At 44.2% G+C, this 20,163-nt stretch overlaps 1 protein-coding gene across 3 annotated transcripts; it reads left to right on the forward strand.

Moving 5' to 3' along the window:
• The first annotated feature begins 2,307 nt into the window (after positions 1-2,307).
• AAR2 (AAR2 splicing factor) lies at positions 2,308-15,553 on the forward strand. 3 transcript variants are annotated; one of them, XM_038370526.2, is made up of 4 exons: positions 2,308-2,516; positions 3,146-3,948; positions 7,241-7,470; positions 13,860-15,553. In XM_038370526.2, the coding sequence occupies exons 2-4, from the start codon at positions 3,192-3,194 to the stop codon at positions 14,025-14,027; spliced, it is 1,155 nt and encodes a 384-aa protein (XP_038226454.1). In that variant the 5' UTR covers positions 2,308-2,516; positions 3,146-3,191; the 3' UTR covers positions 14,028-15,553. The 3 variants fall into 3 exon arrangements, with proteins under 3 accessions (XP_038226454.1, XP_043352065.1, XP_038226456.1); XM_043496130.1 differs by lacking the exon at positions 2,308-2,516 and adding an exon at positions 2,683-2,812; XM_038370528.2 differs by lacking the exon at positions 2,308-2,516 and having other exon boundaries at positions 3,128-3,948.
• Positions 15,554-20,163: the final 4,610 nt, after the last annotated feature.

Here is a 20,163-nt window from a genome sequence, read left to right on the forward strand (position 1 = left end):
GCTTGTGGCCTGAAACTGACTTTTCTCTGATCTGGACAATTCTCTGATCTGGAGAATTAGAAGAGGAGCTTTCGACCCAGGTGCTTTACAGGTTGAAAGTATGCCCGGAGGCAGTATTGAGTGAGAGCAGGACCTTCCGTATCTTGGTACAGGACTGGGCAGAATGGGGACAATTGAGGGGTCTATTTAATGCAGAGGTTAAATGTGGTGGGGTTCCTAATTTTCTTCCGAGCTTCAAACACAAAATAAGCTCCATCCACACAAGTCACCAGAATGAGATGCTGCTCACACTACATTCTACAATGTTCAAAATATGAAGGTGCATGCTCTCTGAGCTCCATTGGGCTGGTGGTTCCCCCTTGGTGTGGCTTGAATATGTCCATGGGCTTTGTTAGGCTTCTTGGGTCAGGCTCCTATTTGATTGGGTTCGAAGGGTGGGCCTATGGGGGTTATAATACCAAATACCAACCACTTGTGGCACCAAAAGAGACAATACAGTAAATTGTGTAGATCTGTGAACCTCCTCCTTTCTTACATAAGGAATAAAATAGTTTTCTGAAAGCTGAAATTCTGGAGAATGAGGTAGAAGTTTGATAGAGGTGCTAGTACACTGAACCATTGCGTACCAACTGAATCCAAGTCTGGAGATGGGGCAAGCTGGGACCAAGAGGTTGGACGGGATGTAGTAGGTAGATTGAAACTTAGAGCAAGATGGGTAAAATTGCCATCCATTTGGGAATTAGGAGTGGGCTGGAAGGTGCATCCAATGAAGTGAGCTGTAGCTCACAAAAGCTTATGCTCAAATAAATTTGTTAGTCTCTAAGGTGCCACAAGTCTTCCTTTTCTTTTTGCGGAAACAGACTAACATGGCTACTACTCTGAAACCTGTCCCTGAAGAATTTCTTTGTAGGAGAAGAGGACAAGTTTTGTCTTTGTTTCTTCCCTGGACTAGGATGGATGGCATGACGGAAAGCCACAAGTGGATTTCTACTAGTTAAGTCAATGACATGCAATTATTAACAATATTTATGTTGAAACGTTATTTTGGAAATGTTTCATGGTCAGGGTGTATTTTTAATGCTATGTGGATGTAACGTTTTGGAGTCCAACCCAGACCAGTACGAGGCTAACAAGCAAACAAAAGTTAAAATTTGCTTTCTAATGGCTCAGATCTAACTTTACAAGCTACAGTCTTTGTTCAAGGTAGTTCTTCAAGTAAGTGTACATGTCGATTCCACCCTTGGTGTGCATGCACCCAGTGCAGTTGTTGGAAATTTTCCCCTCAGTGGTACCCGTTGGGGTGGCTGCAGGGCCCTCTGCAGCTGCACGTCACTGCATGCCAGTATAAAGGGCCCAGCTGCCCCCAAACTCCCTCGGGTATGATTTTAATGTGTGGGACTCCTTTTTAAAGTTCAGAGATATGCTGCCAGAGGAAACTAGGTATGAGTTCTCAGAGTTAATCCATGAGTGGAAATGCGTAGTGAGCTCTTCCCTGCAGGTTAACTCAATGGCTTCTGCAGTGGCCTTGCACATGAGCTCTTGGCTGCAATCCTTGGGGCTTCTGCAAGAGGTCCAACAGACTTTACCAGATCCGCTCTTTGAAGGGTCTTTTCTGTTTTTGGACTAAACTGACTCCAAGCTCCATTGCTTAAAGCTCTCTAGGGCAACTCTAAAGTCCTCTGGATTGTACACTCTAGGCCCCTCCAGAAAGCACTTCTGCCCACAGCCCTGTTACTCTGTCCTGGCTCCTTAGCAGGACCTGCAGAGAAAGAAGAGTCGGGAGTACAGAGGTAGACCTTCTCCTCCTCCTGCCTCTGCATCAAGGCCTGCCCCATCTAGACACCCAGGGGTGCTAAACAGGCCTTTTGAGAGGTTCCCAGGATGCCAGATTTCATTTTCCCCGTATTTGCAAACCACCTTTCCCACCTCCTCAGGGCTTGGCCCAGATCACCTCAGACCCCGGGGGAGTAAGCGCTGAGGAAACGGGATATATGCTCCAATTGATTTCCCTCCTCAGGGACCGCTCTCTCAAGGAGCAGGCGAGGTTCAGTCTCTCCTTCCGGTAGGAGCCGCTGTGAGGGGGGGGGCCCAGAACCAGGCCCCGGCCCCGGCCCCGGCCCCAGGCAGTGGCCCTGGACCAGCTGTGGGTGTCCTTACTGTGGAAAGGTGTCAGCGGCCGGCTCCTTAGCTAGATACCCGCCGCCGGCGCTCAGCACATGGGCTGATGGAGTCAGGGCCCCCGGCACGCGCGGCCTCCCTCGGTAACGCCAGCCTTGGAGCGTGGGGGGGCTCCCGGTCTCTCAGGGCTGGAGCGGGGCGGGGCCCTTTCGGCGGGGGCAAGGGGGCTGCCCGGGCCGCTTTGCCGGTGGGACTCGCTGGGCGGGCGGAAGTAGCCGCTCTTCCGGGCCCGGCGCTCGCGCACTGCCTGTGAGGCGCGGAGCGAGACCCGGGTGAGCAGCGAGGCTGAAACCCGCCCCAGCGCCCGGAGGATTTAACCCCCTGACTGAGCAACGGAGGTTTGTAGCCGGGGGGGGGGACGGGCGCCGCGGGGTTGTACCCGGGAAGGGTTCACAGGGTCAGGGGGGCGGACCGGGGTCTGGGAGATGAGACTGGGAGGGGGAAGGCGGCGGCGGCGGCCGGCGGGCGGGCGGGCGGGCGGGGGGGGGGTTTATCTGTCTGCCGAGTATTTTTATAAAAACGCCTGGTAAACTCTTCTCATTCGCTGGCGCGCGGCGTGTTACGGGGCTGTACGCTGGGATGGTCCCCGCGATCCGCTCTGGAAGGGCTGTGCGTGGATCTTGGGCTTTCGCTGGCAAGTTTTTAGGACGGGCTTTGCCTAGCTGCCGAATATCACTGCACTGCTATCGCTTTCCCGCCTCTCGCCTTGGCTAGTGCGGTGCTGCTCCGAGCTCAGGGGCTGGGCTCGTAAGGCTGGATGCCTCGGCACCTAGGTAGGATTTATTAAGCACTAACTGTTCTCTTCGCTGTGTAAGGCACAGGCATCAAAACAGCCCTGCCTCAGGGAGGGGAGTCCAGAAGCACAGCATCAGGTTATGTTAACTTGCAAAGGTTTTAATAAAATAGGCTGGATGGAAGCATCTGTGCGTTTATGCAGTACACGTGCAATGTGCTTGCCCTATCCTAGATTCCTGGTAGAGAGGCCTGAGGTAACCGAAGGAGCAGCTGACAAGATGGCAGAGATGCAGATAGATCCAGACCTGGCCAAGAGACTCTTTTTTGAGGGTGCCACAGTTATCATTTTGAACATGCCTGAGGGGACAGAGTTCGGCATTGATTACAACACTTGGCATGTGGGCCCCAGATTCCGGGGAGTCAAGATGATCCCTCCAGGAATCCATTTCTTCCACTATAGTTCTGTCAACAGGTGTAACACGAAAGAGACAGGTCCCCGTACTGGCTTCTTCTTAAGCCTGCAGCAGCGAGACTTGCAGATTCTGCACTGGAACTCATCGAATGAGGAAGTGGACCTCACCCCAGCATCTGAAGAAGAGATTGAAATAATGAGGTCAAACCTCCAGGAGATGGACAGGTTTCTTGGGCCATACCCATATGAGACCCTCAAGAAATGGATCTCCCTCACTAACTTCATCAGTGAACCAGTGATGAAGAAGCTGCAGCCAGAGAGCGGACAGATCTGTGCCTTTTCAGAGGTTCTGCCGGTTCTGGCTGGGAAGCACACCAAAGACAGAGCTGAACAGAACCTGCCTCGATATGACTCAGAATGTAAGAGCTACGCAGAAGGCCTGGCCCGACTGCCCAAAATGAAGCTGAAAGCTGGCACTGAGATCCGGTTCACAGAGATGCCAAAGCAGATGTACCCTGATGGTGCTACTCCTGAGGAAATAACTAGGCATAGCATGGACCTTAGCTATGCTCTGGAAACAGTGATTAACAAGCAGTACTCCAGCCAGCCCCAGGATGTGCTCGGTGAGTATAAAGGCTGTCCCCAGAAACAGAGTAATCGCAAACAGTCTTGAACACTTAACAGCAAGAATGGTGTCCAGCAATCATTATAGTCTATAGCAGGGGTGGGCAAACTACGGCCTGCGGGTCGGATCTGGCCCCTCAGGGCTTTGGATCTGGCCCGTGGGATTGCCATCCCTGTGGCGCCATGGGCCCCGCGCCGCTTCAGGAAGTGGCCGGCACCACATCCCTGGGGGAGGGGGGGCAGAGGGCTCTGTGCACTGCCCTCGCATCCAGGCCCTGCCCCCCAGCAGCTCCCATTGGCTGGGAACGGGGAACCACGGCCAGTGGGAGCTTCGGGGGAGGTACCCACAGTCAAGGGCCATGTGTGGAGCCCTCTTGCCCCCCCGCCCCCAGGGGCCGCGGGGATATGGTGCTGGCCGCTTCCCGGAGCTGTGTGGGGCCAGGGCAGGTAGGTAGGCAGGCACGGAGCCTGCCCTGGCCACAGTCCATGCTGCTGCCACCACGGAGCTGCTCCAGGTAAGCAGCGCCGGGCTGGAGCCCGAACCCCTCCTGCATCCCAACTCCCTGCCCTGAGCCCCCTGCTGCACCCCAACCCTCTGCCATGAGCCCGCTTCTGCACTCCACATCCCTCCCTGCACCACTGCGCTGAGCCCCCTCCCACACTGTTCACCCCCTCCTGCACCCCAATCCTCTTCCCTGAGCTCCCTCATGTAACCCTCCTCTGCCCCAACCCCTTGCCCTGAGTCCCTTCCTGTACACTGCGCCCCCTCCCACACCCCGCACTCCCTCCCGCAACCCAACCCCCTGCCCCAGCTCTACATTCCTGGCCCTGCATGCAATTTCCCCACCCAGATGTGGCCCTCGGGCCAAAAAGTTTGCCCACCCCTGGTCTATGGTATGAAACTGAGAATCAGAACACTTAGGTTCTAGTTCCACTCTTGCCAATAAATTAGCATTTAGATTTTTGGCTCTTAGCCTCTCTATGCCTCCAGTTAGCAAGGATAATACATTCCCTATCTCACAGGGTGTTTTGAGGCTTAATGTTTGTAAGGCATTTTGAGATCCTTAAATGAAAAGTGCTTTACAGTGCAACTTACTATGCATGAATTTTCAGAGCAGCGTGTGGAATGTTAGCTATGGAACTCTTAGTATTGCTAGGGGTGTGTGTCTTTTCCCCTAATGTTCCTTTCACATAGGTCTCTGGGGTCTTCTCCTCCATTGTACATTGTTTGGTTCCACCTCTCCTGGCAACCTGTCAACCTAAATAAACAAATATGCCGCTTTTTAAAAGGAAGTAAACCACCATCCTTATGTTTATTTATACATATTTTCATTGAAAAAGGTGATCACTGGGAACAAGCTGGATGGTGCAGTTACAGTGCATTGAAATCCATTAATTGCAGTGTGATGAGTATAGGGTGACCAGATGTCCTGATTTTATAGGGACAATCCTGATATTTGGGGCTTTTTCTTACATAGGTCCCTATTGCCCCCCACTTCCTGTCCTGATTTTTCACATTTGCTATCTGGTCACCCTAGAGGGGTGTCAACATAATTGTTCAATTTAGGAATAGAGAAAATGGGTTATCCTAGAAGTAGGAAAGTGCTACAAATAGGACATCACTGTGACATGCAGAAATTGGTCAGTTGGTTTTGGCTGCTACAGCACTTTACCTGTAGCCATTTATTGTTAAATTCCAGTTTTCATTAAAATAACTAAGCGGCAGGGAATCTTGAACATGGTAAGCTTTTCTCTCCCCCACTCCTCCCATAGTAGAACAGCAGTGGCAGAAAGACAGAGAAGAAGCAAGTTCAGGAAGTTGAAACCTTCTCTTGTGCACCGCTGGTGACGCCTTCTGATAGGATTTGGGGATTTTTGTGAGGAAAAGCTTTGAATAAAGACTGTACTCATTGTACAGAAGAATGTGACATGCATTATTTACTGACATATCAGAAATTACCAGCTGGTGGCCCTCAATAGAATTGCTGTAATTAGCTGCTAACTCCATTGGAAATGATGGCAATGTCTGCTACAAGTTAATGCCAGCTCTATTGAGGACTCTGAAACCAAGATGAGATGACACTGTTACCCTCAAGATAAACCCTGGATGCTTGGTATTTACTAAAAATTCTTCTCCTGTCCTCATCCTTTTATCTGTTAACTCTCTCCCTTCTAAAAAAGCAAACTCTATCCTGAAATGTTCTAGGAGATAAAAATAGCTAATGTCCTTCCCAGCTAGCTACCATTTCCTAGTGCTCTGCAAGAAGCACGAGGAGACACTGTTGGCAAAGTGAGTGTCTAAACATCTGGTAATTCTGAGCCCTGCCTCGCAAAATAAGGCCACATCTATACTAAGGGCTATGCACTGCAGTGCCATAGTGTAGACGCTACCTACAGAGTTTGAAGGGATTTTTCCATTGCTGTTGGTAATCCACCTCTTCGAGCATCAATAGTGGAATTCTTCCATCGGTTTAGCGTAATCTGGGGTTAGGACGGTATCTACAGCTCTCAGGGGTGTGGACTGTTCAGACCCCAAGCACCATAGCTATGACAATATAACTTTTAAGCTTGGACCAGGCCTAGGAAAGCAAAACTGCTGTAACAGCAATACCACATTGTCTTCTGTGCATATAGTATCATAGATTGCTCTTGTTGTCTGTCTCCTTGTGTCCATACTGTGGTACCCACACGACTGTCTAGTTATGGTGGCAGCAGCAATTTCCTTGCTGCCTCTTTTTGGACATGTGGGCTCAGGAAAGGCAAGGAGAGCCAGAGAGAGATCAATATTCCCTCCTAGCAGCTATGAGGCAAGATTGTGTTTAAATGGAGTCACAGGAGACCACAGAATCTTGATGTGATGTCTTGGCTTTGTGTTGTAATATTTCAGTAATAGGTAGAAATAATGTTTTGTGACAACCCAAATACCACAGCACAGTCTCTGAAAATCACTTGGTAGTGAGATTGTTTTCAGACTCCATTTATGAATGCTCATGATGAGGTTAATGGTCATTGCTATAACATATTCTCTTTGATTGTGCTATGCTTGCTTCTCAGTCATATAGTCAAGGGGGTGGAGAGTGGTCAGTGCTTGGAGGACTGATGACTGTTAATATAGTCATGAGCAGTACAGAGTGCTATTTGTATGTCAGCAAGACAAACCCAGCGAATACATGCAAAAATCGACATTGTCCACAAGAGTAATATAATCCTCTGTTCCACTTATGGTTGAATGACTAAAGTTCTTCCCTGTCTCTTTTTTTTCCATGCCTTCCCTTGACTGGGTGTTTCCAGCCGAGCTGCAGTTCGCTTTCATCTGCTTCCTGATTGGGAACGTGTATGATGCATTTGAGCACTGGAAAAAACTTCTGAATGTTTTGTGCAGATCCGAGGATGCCATAGGGAAGCATCAGGTCCTCTACACCAATCTTATTTCTGTCCTGTACCACCAGCTCAGTGAAATCCCAGCTGACTTCTTTGTGGACATAGTCTCTCAAGACAACTTTTTAACCAGCACCTTACAGGTAAGTTACCAGCTGTGCAGGTGGTTTGGGAAACAGATGTATGAGGATTCTCCTGAGGAATGAGTGGGCATACAAAACCAGACTCAACCAAATTCAGAGGGGAGTCTGGGGGAACATAACCTTGTGTAAGATACATTCTCTCCCCCCCCCCCCCCAACAAAATCTTGTGTTACACGTTGCTTACACACACAACCTACTTACACGTCACCTCTGAATTTGACCCATTGAGATTGTGTGTATGGGAGTCTTAGGAAGTGTAAATGGAGTTAACCCACATATAGCAGGGCCAGCAGAGCAGTGTACTAAGAAAAGCACCTAACCGGAGGAGGTGTGGGTGCGGGGACAATAAATCTTTTGTGCCTTCTAGGCAATTAACACTGGCCTTATATATCTTAAGTGAGAGTTAAGCTCCAGTCCATTCTGATGCAGTATATCTATATTAGGGGTATCTGCCTGTGTGAGTAAATCAATGTAGTTGAAGCAGTACACATTTTCTTAACGTAGGCAAGGCCTTAGGCTCCCTTACACTAAACATTAATAAGGGGGTTTAAGTGAGTGCAAGGGGATCTAACTTTCTGAATTTGACACATCGTAATTGAAACTTTCCTTTGTAGCAGTTTAAAAGTCCACTGATACTGATTCAGATTGGTTTAAATTGTCAGATGATTCTGTTCATGAAGAAGTTGGAGTGAAGCCCTTTTTGAACTTAGAGCACTGGCAGTATCAAAGAGGACCCTTCCCCATCTCCCTTGTCTTGGGCTTTGTATCATGCTTGCTTGTTTTCCTTGAATCAGGTTATCCAGTGGGAATTTAGAGATAATTGCCCAGAGTGCAAAAAAGTCTGCATTGATTCTGAGGCAGCCACAGCAAAGCTTTATAATCCAGCACAGCAAGATCTGAAGGACATGCCTCTAAAATACCTCCCCTTCATTTAATCCCTCTAACATCTTAGTAAATATTCATAAAGATTTAATAGCTAAACAAAATTCCATTTTCTGGCTCTAAGTTTTCCTCTTTAAAAAAACAACAACCCAAAGACACATACATGCGTGTTTAGCAGTGAAGATTTTTATTTTTGTCAATAATTGTTCTAGATGTGCTGTAGATGATTTGTAGGCCTTGTGTACCAACCACCTCCTCCCTTGTCAGATTGGTCACATTTCTGTATTTGTGACTATTTGCTGCTGCTATAGAATATTTCAATATCTTGGCTAGAAACTAAGAGGTGCTGTTTTCAGTGTAGAGAGTTCCTCCAGCGGCCCCTAACAACGCTCACTTATGATCAGTGTCACAATGCAGGATAGGCCTGTTCCCCACAAACTGAAAGTAACTTCCTAAAAGCTTCCTTCTACTACTATAAAAACATTATGAAGTCTGTAATTAACATAATCAGTTTTATTAAAATGAACATTATTTTTACACTCAATAAAACGGTAAAATAAAAATTAGCCAACCTGCAACATGTCCCTCCATGCCAGCTTCTTAGGTTCAACGTATGCAATTAACTCTGTGGTCTGATGGGCTGAGCTTTCTTAGCTGTTTTAGAATGTTAAGGCATGTCTACAGTGCTTTTTTTTAAAAAAAATAAATAAACAAACACCCTGTGGCAGCAATTCTCAGAGGTCAGCTGACCCATGCTCTTGCTATGGGGCTAAAAATATCAGTGTAGATGTTCCTGCCTGGGTCTGAGACCCACCCCCTTCACTGGGTTTCAGAGCCTGGGCTCCAGCCCAGGCAGAACATCTACACTCCTGTTTAGTTGACCTGGGCTTTAAGACTCGCTGCCTCGGGGTTCTTTGCAGTGTAGATGTACTTTTAATGACCAAAAGCTTTGATTTAAGGATACACATCCTCAATAGTTGCCAATTGTAGGAAATATTCATGTAACTAGAGCTGGCTGGGAATTTTTTTATGAAAAGTTGTTTACCAGAAAATGCTGATTCATCAGAATTGAAACTGTTGGTCAGAAAGTGTCAGTTTTGATACATTTTTCTGTTTTTGAAAAAAAAAATTGTTTTGAAATTGAAACACTTTTTTTTGACATTTTTGAAGTGAAAAGTTCAATTTTTTCCATTTCAAAACCATTTTCATTTAGAAATGTAAGTTAATATACAGCAAAAATGTGAAAGTTTAAAATCTTAAAGGGTCAAAACACATTAAACATTTTTGAAATTATCGAAACAAAACAGTTCTGCTGATCTGATCTGAAACTTTTTTGGATTTTCAGTTCACAAAAATTTTGAGATTTCAGCTTTTTGTTCCAATTTGTGAGGGAAAACTTTCTGAAATCTCATTTTTGGGGGACAGGAAAACTGTTTCCTGCCCAGCTCCTCATGTAATCCATTGGAAAAATATGTCTTTGTCTTCTCTAGTGGTGGACCACGTAAGAAAATATTAGCCTGCTACTGCTTTCAGCTAGTGGACTTGGAATGGGATTTTAGAAGAGCGGCTTGAAGCCAAATCCTGTTGACTGTCAACGGGATTTGGGTACCTACCTCCTTTAGGCCTTTTTTGAAAGCCCAGCTTTAGCCTATACTGCTGAACTGATGCTATTATGTGAGAGGTCTTGGGTTCAGTGCTCACTGATAGTGGTCATTGCACTCATAACTGCACAAAAGAAAAATGCATTTGGGTTAAAGCCAGCTTTTTGTCACTAAAGGTTCTCTACTGACATTACTGCTGTCTGGTTCTTGGTGCCGGTGGGAGTACTGTGATTAATTATTTGTATTCTAGGAGTGCCTAGGTGCCCCAGTTATGGATCAGGGCCCCATTGCGCTAGCTGCTGTACAAAGACAGAACAAAAAGAGCTTACATTCTAAGAATAAGATGGATATACAATAGAAAGGCATGGGAACACAAAGAAAAGAACAGATTTAATAATTTTATTAAGATGTCAAAATAAAAAGAAAACGATACAGAGTTTAAGCAGAGAAATTTCTGGTTATCAGGGAATAAGGTACAGATTATCAAGGGGTGCAAAATTCGGTTTAGGAACGGGTGGCATAAGGAATACATAATCTGCAATCTCCCCGATTGGGGGTAAAAGGTTAACGGGTCAAAGTACAGACATTGAGATATGGGGGTATGTTGTTCATATAATGGCTGTGTTCAGGTGTGGAGTATAATGAGCAGATACGATGATGTGGATGGATTTACCCTCATTTGGTGAGATTTAATGTTCAGTGAGTTTATGGTTCCAGTTCATATGGTCCAATGGAAAAAGTCTCTCGGTCCCTTTCTCATAGTTGATGCACGATGTCGTACCGGTTCACACCACCTGGTACTGTCGATGGCCAGTGATGTGTTCGATGTAGATACATAGTGAACTCACCTCTTACCACACATGCCTGGGTAAAACACACAGCACCGCTGGCAGCAGAGAACAATCTTAGTTTAATTGTAATCAGAAAAGTGACATGGTAAAATTGTCTGCTTCTTACAGAACCTGTCTGCTCATTTCACTGATCAAGTTTATTCCTGCTAGCACTTTAGAGTCATTGAAACCATGGGAATGGGAGCTGGACTGTATTCCACCTCTTGCATGGATCCTTCCCCTAAGCTTCAGCTACAGAATCCTTATTCCTGGTGGTTGTTGAAGAGGCAGAAAGAACACAGCTTGATTTTCATACCCCAGGCCTAGATTGAGTTTTTGCAGCACTTGAAGTTTAAAAAAAAAATTTTTTTTGGCTTCTATAAGAACAAATTTGATGTGTAACTTATTGAGCGGAATAAATGTAGAACCCCAGGATCTCACTGTTAGTCCCTTTTTTAATACTGGCCTCATTTTATAGGAGAGTTTTGTTATTGTTTCTGTGTGAAGAGGCAGTTTCACAGTAGGATGAACAAAGAAAAAGCAAACAGTTATACACAAAGCAATGAACTTTGCCATTCATTTTCAGTGTTTCCTCCTGCTGTCTATAGATCTCTTTTGAATAACAGCATTCTTCCCAAAAGGGATTTACCTTCAGCTTGATCCTTCAATGAAATTCTTTAGCTTAGAGCATCAATTTGCTGTGAAAATGAGTTCTGTGTCACAAATTCAAACAGGAGGAGAGATGGGCTCTGAGGCTGAAAATCCTGTTTAGTCACACACTGCAATAACTGTCTGAAGTGCCACAGAAACACTGTGAGTGTATGAAAAGTTAATGGATTTATGTGTAAGTGAGACATTAGAAAATCCCTCCTTTAGGATTGTCAAGGTTCCTTCCCCACTCTGAACTCTAGGGTACAGATGTGGGGACCTGCATGAAAACCTCCTAAGCTTACTTTTACCAGCTTAGATTAAAACTTCCCCAAGGTACAAACTATTTTACCTTTTGCCCTTGGACTTATCGCTGCCACCACCAAACATCTAACAGGGATATAATTTGGAAAGAGCCCGTTTGGAAATGTCTTTCCCCCCAATATCCTCCCAAACGTTACACCCCCCTTTCCTGGAAAAGGCTTGATAAAAATCCTCACCAATTTGCATAGGTGACCACAGACCCAAACCTTTGGATCTTAAGAACAATGAAAAAGCATTCAGTTTCTTAAAAGAAGAATTTTAATAGAAGAAAAAGTAAAAAGAATCACCTCTGTAAAATCAGGATGGTAAATATCTTACAGGGTAATTAGATTCAAAACCTTAAGTTACAAAAAGACACAAAAACAGGAATCTGCATTCCATTCAGCACAGCTTATTTTCTCAGCCATTTAAAGAAATCAGAATCTAATGCATATCTAGCTAGATTACTTACTAAGTTCTAAGACTCCATTCCTGTTCTGTCTCCAGCAAAAGCATTACACAGACATAGAGAGAGGCTTTGTTTCTCCCTCCCCCCAGCTTTTGAAAGTATCTTGTCTCCTCATTGGTCATTTTGGTCAGGTTCCAGCAAAGTTGTCATAGCTTCTTAACCCTTTACAGGTGGCCAGTTTTTCCTCTGGCCAGGAGGGATTTTAAAGGTGTTTACCCTTCCCTTTATATTTATGACAAGGGTCTTTTCAGGTTGCAGCTACCTGTGTTCAAGGATCTTCAGGGGATGTCTGTAATATGCATGATGATTAGAAATTTGAATTTTCAAACAGGTGTTCTAGGGGACGCCCTCCATTTCTCCACTCTCCAAGGCAGTTTCTTCAGGAGATCCCTGCCTGTCCTCTAAGACATTGGAAATGCTGGAGAACCATATTGTGGTCACATGTTACAGCAGACAAAACTGTGGGGATCTGCTCCATATCTAGCCATAAAGAAATGGAGGGTGGTCATACCCCCCTGGTCTTGCCCCCCAGGTCAGGATGCATACTTATGTCTCATGCTATGAGCTCTCAATCATGCAACAGCTAGTTCTATTTGGATTTGGTTTCATCTGCCTAAAATATCTGGGGTTTGTTTTTAAGCATTTGTTACGGTGAGAAACTAAAACTGCTGGGCCAAAGGGGACACTACTGCAGCACACTCCCTTCTCCCCTCAGAAAATAGCCTCATCAGTGCACCTCAGTCTGGGCCTAGATCTCTCCTCAGCTGATAGTGCCAGCTGCTCAGAGATTGTATGGTATGGGCAACTGCTGCAAAGAGCATGCAGTTTTCATAGGTGGTCATCTTATTTGAATCCCATTCTCTAGAGGGAAGGAGATTGGTACTTCTAAGCCTCTCTGCTGTTAACTTCCTTCTGTTTAGCAGCTATAAACCATTACCTGCAGGAAACTTGATCTCAAGAGAATAAACAAGACCAAGTCTTTGACTTTGCCCTTAAAATTAAAACAAAACAAAGTCTCAAGTCTCCAAGGTTCACAGTTCCAACTTCTAATGCCTACCTAGAACTCTGCAGCAGTGCCTGTATCATTGCTGTTTAAAGCTGCACCAAGTGCATTCAGACAAAATGTCTCATGGCTGTCCTTTGGCTTCAGAGACTGGGTTTCAACCTCTAGTCATTGAGCTGGCCTTTTCTTCCACTGCTGTTGTCTTTTGTGGATGGGACATTGAGAAGCCCATAAATAAGTGATTTAAGAACAAAGGTTTAATTCACTTTCAATGGCATCGCTTATATGGTGGGGCTTCCAAAAGAGTGTATGTTTAACTCTATGCATATCCCTACTTGAAACAAGACTCCACTCATTCCTCTGTTTTCAAAGATTAAAATATCCCTGGCCCTTGCTGAGTTTGTGGAATGAAGGCAGTGTTTATCTTGGCTATAGAGTGAAGATGGAGACTGCAGTGCCTTGTTAAGGAGCTGCCTGTAGCCCCATGGCCACTTCTGAAACCCTGCAACTAAGGTTCCTCTCAAGCCAGACTAACCTGAAACTGAAATCTGCCCACCCCAAAGATGGGCTCTTTGACCCCAATCAAGGCAGGGAAAACATGCATTTATGCCACCTCTGTGATTATCTTACTGACTTCTAATGTATTCTTTTAGGTGTTTTTTTCCTACACCTGCAGCACCACCGTTGACAGGACACTGAGGAAAAAGGCAGAAAAATTTAAAGTCCACCTAACTAAGAAATTCAAATGGGACTTTGAGGCTGAGCCAGATGACTGTGCCCCTGTGGTAGTGGAGCTGCCAGAAGGAGTACTATTGGACTGAATGAAATGCTGTCTTGGAACCAAGCACTGTTTTGGTTTTATTTGTTTAGCTTATTTTTTTTCCCCTCTTCCCAAATTTGCCAGCTTTCTTAATTCTGTATCTCGTCCTCTGAAATGAACTTGGTGATCCCGAGCTGATTCCTGCTCCTGCTACAGAAGCAGATCTGGGAAGCCCAGAAACATTGCATATTCAGTCTCCAGGCCGGAGCTCTTTCATTGCGGGCTTGGGCATCGTTCTACGAGCCATTGGGACAGAGTATACCCACATGATGCCATGCATCCAGGGTCACTTGGAATACTTGGGCAACTTTTATTTCCTTAGCCCTCCTGCAACTGCTGGTTCATGGACATAACACTTGTTGGATGGCTGTAGCCATCTTATGTTGAAGAAGCCCCACGTGAAACCATTTGCCTTCTAGAGTCTGGAGCCTGTACTCTAGCTTGATGCCTTTAGAATTAGGAGGTAGGTTGAACTACCATGTGATCACTACAACCTTCTTCAGCCCCAACCCGTGTTGATTGTACATTTGCAATAGCATGCTGCGATGGAAAAAACTATCCTTTATTAAATCCTCCTATTCCATAGCTCAGATATTAAAATAACCAGATCAGAGGAGTAGGATAACACCTTTACATAAACACTGGCAACACTATATAATTGCAGTGGCAGAGAGACTGAATCTGCTTAGCCTGGTGTAAGAGAATCTTAACAGTTTGGTAACCAGAAGTTGAATTTTTGGGCAGTAGTCACCTGGTATTCAAAACAAAAAGCCACCCATGAGAAACAAGGTCAGATTTTTCACTGACTGTCCTTGTAGTTTGAGATCTCTGGAACTCTTCCTGTAATTGTTCTTTGCTTCTCACTGATTATCTCTTATTAATAATCATGTGAGGACTCTGGTGTTCATTCAGAACTGAATTCTTATCATTGTTATCCTGTAATTCTTACTCTGTGTAAGACAGTGTGGTTTTTTGTTTGTGTTTGGTTTTTAAACAAGAATCCCTACTGTTGTAGGGATTAGGCTGTGTTCAACTTGCTTGTTTCTTTCTAGATAGACTCCTGCAGGAATTTGTTGTATACATGCCCAACATGATAACCTACTCATTAGTCTTTCACAATAGTAGTTCAGAATAAATCTTCCTGTGTTACTTTCCTACAAAAATACTCTGACAGTCTTGTGTGTGAATTATTTTAGCCAAGTTGTATGTTAGTCTATTGTTCCAGCCTTACCACAGCAGTGTCAATGTTATTGTACTCATCACCTTGAAGTAAAGTATCAATGATTTTTCTCTCATCCAAGGACAGCTCAGACTGAGGAGGTAAATTAGCATAGTATAATGCAAGATACTGTGCCTTTGAATGACCAGTCACAGAAATAAGATAGGAAAAGTTCTGTTAAAATCAGTGGCTTTTCTTTTTTAAAAATAAAACTTGTTTAAAATCAATGTAATACAAAATATTGTTAAGGACTAAATTTATTATTTCTTAAATAATTGAAATAAAAAATAAATATGCTAAATCCATAAGCCTCATCAAATACTTTGATTTAAAGGCTGCTTTTCTGCATAAAGAAAGATGTTTTCCCCCGCTTCTAACTTTTATGAAGTCAAGTTTTATAAATGTGGCACAATAGCCCAAGTAACTAAGCTGCAATTACTTTCACTTAAACATATTTGAAAATTTTCCCAGGCTGACCTGAAATCAGTTTAATTCACTGGCTACAGTTAATCCCTCTGTTTAATAAATCATTCAGTTATAAATGTGAATCATCTTGATAAGAAGTTTATGCATCTAAAGTATTTAAGGATATTTTGTTTAAAAATAATTAACTGGAATTTAATGAAACTCACAAAAGAGCAATCATCTTAATGCAGCTTGACACAAATGATGCAAAAAAGTTAATTACCTAGTAAATAAGCATTTTCTAACGTACTAAAAATGTATAGTTAAGAATCTGAAAATATTAAGCTATATAATTGCTTAAATAAATGTTATATCACCAATGACAATGCACCTTTCTTTCGAAAATAATGGAAGTAGCAATGGAAAAGTTGATTAAAATGGGTGATTTAAATCAATCCACTGTGGTTACGTGCAATCTCATCCACTATCCTCAGCCATTGTAGGATTGTTCTCTAGTGTATATTTATCTAGTGTTTTTTGTTCTGTCTAGTTTAAATGAGTTGAGTAATGATGGTTCTCGGGAGACCATTTCAGTCTAACAGGTAACACCATTAGTAAAGTTTTACTGCCTAGATCTTCCTTTGCTCAATTTCATCTAGTTAATGCAAGTGCTATTTCTTATACCTCCCCGCCCCCCTCCTCCTTTGCATATTTATACCCTTTAGGTACTTGTATTTGCAAGTTGTATTTATACCCTGGCAGCTATTCGGTCAAATTACCCATAATTGGTGTTTCAATGCTTTCATCATAAATAACTTTATTTTTGTTTTCACTGGCCTGATAAGGCTCTGCAGTACCAAGCCAAAGAACCATATCTGATTTCTCCATCCGCACTGACCTAGGAGTGCTGCAGAAACAGCATGCTGGGCTCAGTGCTAAAGTAATGTCTTGCATTGCTCTGCAGTGACTGCTATGCCTCATCCAGAGCAGCATTGAGCTTCAGTCCCTCCTCATCTGGAAGGCAGGCTCAATATGGTGTCTTGTGGGGGGTGGGGAAGGAGAGTTCTCTGTAGTGACTCCATCCCAAGGGATACAGAACAGCCTAAGCCTGTACAATATTCTGTTCCTGTAGATCATGTCAAAACTTTATACTTTGTATGCTTGATGTTAGTTTTAAAGTGATTTTATTCTACATGCTGGTAATAACTTTAATTTTTTTTTTTCATCTTAGAAATCAGATAAACATACATTTTTCTTTTCTCAATTACTGGTAGAAAAATTAACTGCCACCCACTTTTTTGTAGCCTTTTCTGCTACAGCTAAGCTTGGTAGTAGTCTTGCTCTCTCTTAGATCATCATTATGCACATACGTTATGGGAAACTAATGAAGCATAGGAGATGAGGAGTTTGCAACAGTGATAAAGTAGCCAATTAGGGTAGGGACAGCAGCTTTCCATGCGTCATGCACTATAGGCGCAGCAGGGGGTGTGCTAGCTTCCTGCTTCATGGAACTCTGTTCTGCCAAAGGTGCTTGAGTGAGAGATGATGGCACTGGTGTTCCTTAAGGGGTATTGTCACTGCGGCTAATCAGGGCAGAGTGTGTTGTACTCATTCCTGAACGAGAGGTGAGCCGTCTTGTGCTCTGGAGTGACTCCTGCTGACCTGTCAGCATCTTTGAGGGTTCCACAAGCCTGAGGATGTGCCTATGCAATGCAGAACCTTGCACACCTACTGCCAGGGATAGGTGCTGCCCCATTTCACTCTGTTTCTATTGCAGTTTGCTGAACCAAAAGAGTTGATGCTCCGTGTTTCCCCCTTGATGCTAAAAGCCCATCCATACTTCTCCTGCATCTGAAAGCATTAAAAAAAAAAGCAGCTTTCTGCCCCCATGACCCTGCAAATTTTAAAGAAAAAGTCAAATTTTGTTTTCCCCAACTCAAATATGTGAGAGCCGCTCTGTCATGATGATGTGGCACTTTGTCAACAGGAGAATGGGGAAAAACACTTAATTTTCATTTTGCCTGTGTGACAGGGCAAGGCCAGATGGCTATGGAAGAGTAGTGAGAGACAGCTATATTAGCTCTAGGCTAAACAAATCCCTGGTACCAGGATAAGTGAAATGGCAGCTACTCCAGGTCAATTAAGACACCTGGGGCCAATTAAGAACTTTCCAGAAGGCAGGGTTGATTGGGACACCTGAAGCCAATCAGGGGCTGGCTGAAATTAGTTAAAAGCCTCCCAGTCAGTCAGGTGGGTGTGCATGTCAGGAGCTGTGGGAGGAAGTTGCGCTGTTGGAGAGGCTGAGTAGTACACACCATATCAGACACAAGGAAGGAGGCCCTGAGGTAAGGGTGAAGTGGAGCTTGAGGAAGTGAGGGCTGCTGTGGGGGAAGTAGCCCAGGGAATTGTACATGTCATGTTTCCAAAAAGGTCAGCTACCATAGCTGATACTGTTAGGATCCCTGGGCTGGAGCCCGGAGTAGAGGGTGGGCCCAGGCTCTTTTCCCCCCTCCCCCACCTTTGCCCCAGATTAATCACTGAGACTGGGAGACAACAGAGACTGTTCAAGGAAGGATAACTTCTCCTCTCCTCCCTCGCTGACTTATGATGAAAATGGCTCAATAGACTGTGCCCCTTGTCTCTAGAGAAAGAAGGGTTACGTGGAGGGTCACAGTGAGCCTCTGAGGCTAGTGAAATCCACCAGGAAATGCTGGACCCATGGAGGCAAGGACAGAGCTTTGTCACACCTGTCACTCTTCAAGTCAATCTGTTTCCTTAGACAGGTGTAATTGAACAGTGACAAAAATTGCACATCTCATCTTGTCTGCGTGCATGAGGCTTCCTTTTGTGATTTCCATCTCCATCTGCCTGAAAAGCAAAGTCCATTTGTCTCTGTATTTTCAGGTGGATTTGTGCCAGTGATGACCAGTGATCCATCCATTTAGCCTGTCTGAACAAGCTGTTTTATAAGGCAGCTTCTTTCTAAGCAGCATGGGCATTTGTAGTACAGTAGTGCCCAAAGAGCTTGAACAACATTGTGATCCTATTGTGCTGGATGCTGTACAAACACACAAAAAGAGACTGCTCCTGTCCAAAAGAGAGTTTGTAATCTAAACAGTGGGATGAGGGGAGGGGGACTAGTTGTAAAACACAAGCAAAGAAATCAGACGGAAGATCCATATTTTTAAAAGTCTCTCTGAATACTTAACCTCTCTTTAAACTTCAGAAATCTTTTAATCCTTGTCTTTTTCCTGCTTATATTTAATGGTAGCCTCTATTTTCTTAATAATTAACTTCAGCCTTTTCAGTTCATCCATGTTCTTTTTGTTTGTTAAAGTTAACCTTAGCCTGTCCTGCAGTTTTTTGTTTTGTCTTTTCTATTAAATATTTTTAAGGTTTGTCTTTTACCCAATTTTAAAAAATATTTAGTCTGAGGGAGAAGTTTTCTAAAGCACAAATGGCAGTTAAGCACGTAACTACCATTTGTGTCTTTGACAACCCCCTCCTTAGTCTCTCAATGGCTTAGCTGATGGCAAGAAAAAACATCTATATATATATATATCCACATACCTTTCTAGAGTAAGGTCTTTTTCCTGTTATGGCAAATATTTGGAGTAACACTGAACAAAGCCTGCATCTGATTCTTTTGAGGGAGGGCAAGCATAGAGTTTTAGGAAAGTGGAGATCTGTGTCTTGTCCCTTCCTCCAAAGGAGGAAAGGAAAAGAAACTTTCCAAGTGTTGTTATGGACCAACTTATTCAACTACCCCCTACACTGTGGAAGCTAACCCCCTTGACTTGCTTTAAAGTATATGTGCTGTGGAGGGATGTTCCAATGCGAGGTGAACTGCTGGAATTTCAAAGCTAGTTTTCCTCCTTCTTGAGCAATGCTTGGTGCCCCAGATCCCCTCACTACAAGGCTCTATGACTGCATTCTGTATTCATTACAATACTGGCCTTTGATTCTGTGCAGTAGCCCTGCAGTCAGTGCTCTGGCCTGCTGAGGCATGTATTGTAAAAGACTATACAGTGGAATTGGAGCATGTTTGGAGGAAGGCTAAATACAGCATGATCATTCTGTAGCATGTAATTAATGTACAAGCCACATTGACTCCTGTCACCTTTGGGGTCTCATTAAGAGACCAGTAAATAAACCGCAAGGCAACCTTACCAAACAATCCAAATGGGTTAGAGTAATCAATATGACAAATCTCTCTCTCTCTATATATATATAAATAAATAAAATCTCAAGCCCAAGCTGATGCTTTGAATCCATCAATTTAGCTTGCTCTCTCACCTACCTCCTTGGTAACTTGCTTGGAGGGAGTTGCATTTACGTGAGGGGGAAGCTGCCACCAAAGCTCTGCAGTTGCAGAAATAGGTCATGCTGCTGAAGCTTTGCCAATCAGGTGCAAGAGCTGAGCATTGCTTGCTTCCCAGCAGAGCTTATCTCCGGTTTGCAGTGGTGTTCATCAACTTCAGCTTGAAGGGCTTTGTGATCCTCCAGGGATATG

Source organism: Dermochelys coriacea, chromosome 13 (genome assembly GCF_009764565.3).
Source record: "Dermochelys coriacea isolate rDerCor1 chromosome 13, rDerCor1.pri.v4, whole genome shotgun sequence".
In the NCBI taxonomy this organism is placed as follows: Eukaryota; Metazoa; Chordata; order Testudines; family Dermochelyidae; genus Dermochelys; species Dermochelys coriacea.

Excerpts from the sequence above, each read along its gene's own strand:
- AAR2 (XM_038370526.2), top strand. The coding sequence starts at position 3,192 with ATGGCAGAGATGCAGATAGATCCAGACCTGGCCAAGAGACTCTTTTTT. Across the intron at positions 3,949-7,240 it reads CCAGCCCCAGGATGTGCTCG|CCGAGCTGCAGTTCGCTTTC; the intron begins GTGAGTATAAAG and ends GGGTGTTTCCAG. Across the intron at positions 7,471-13,859 it reads TTTTAACCAGCACCTTACAG|GTGTTTTTTTCCTACACCTG; the intron begins GTAAGTTACCAG and ends GTATTCTTTTAG.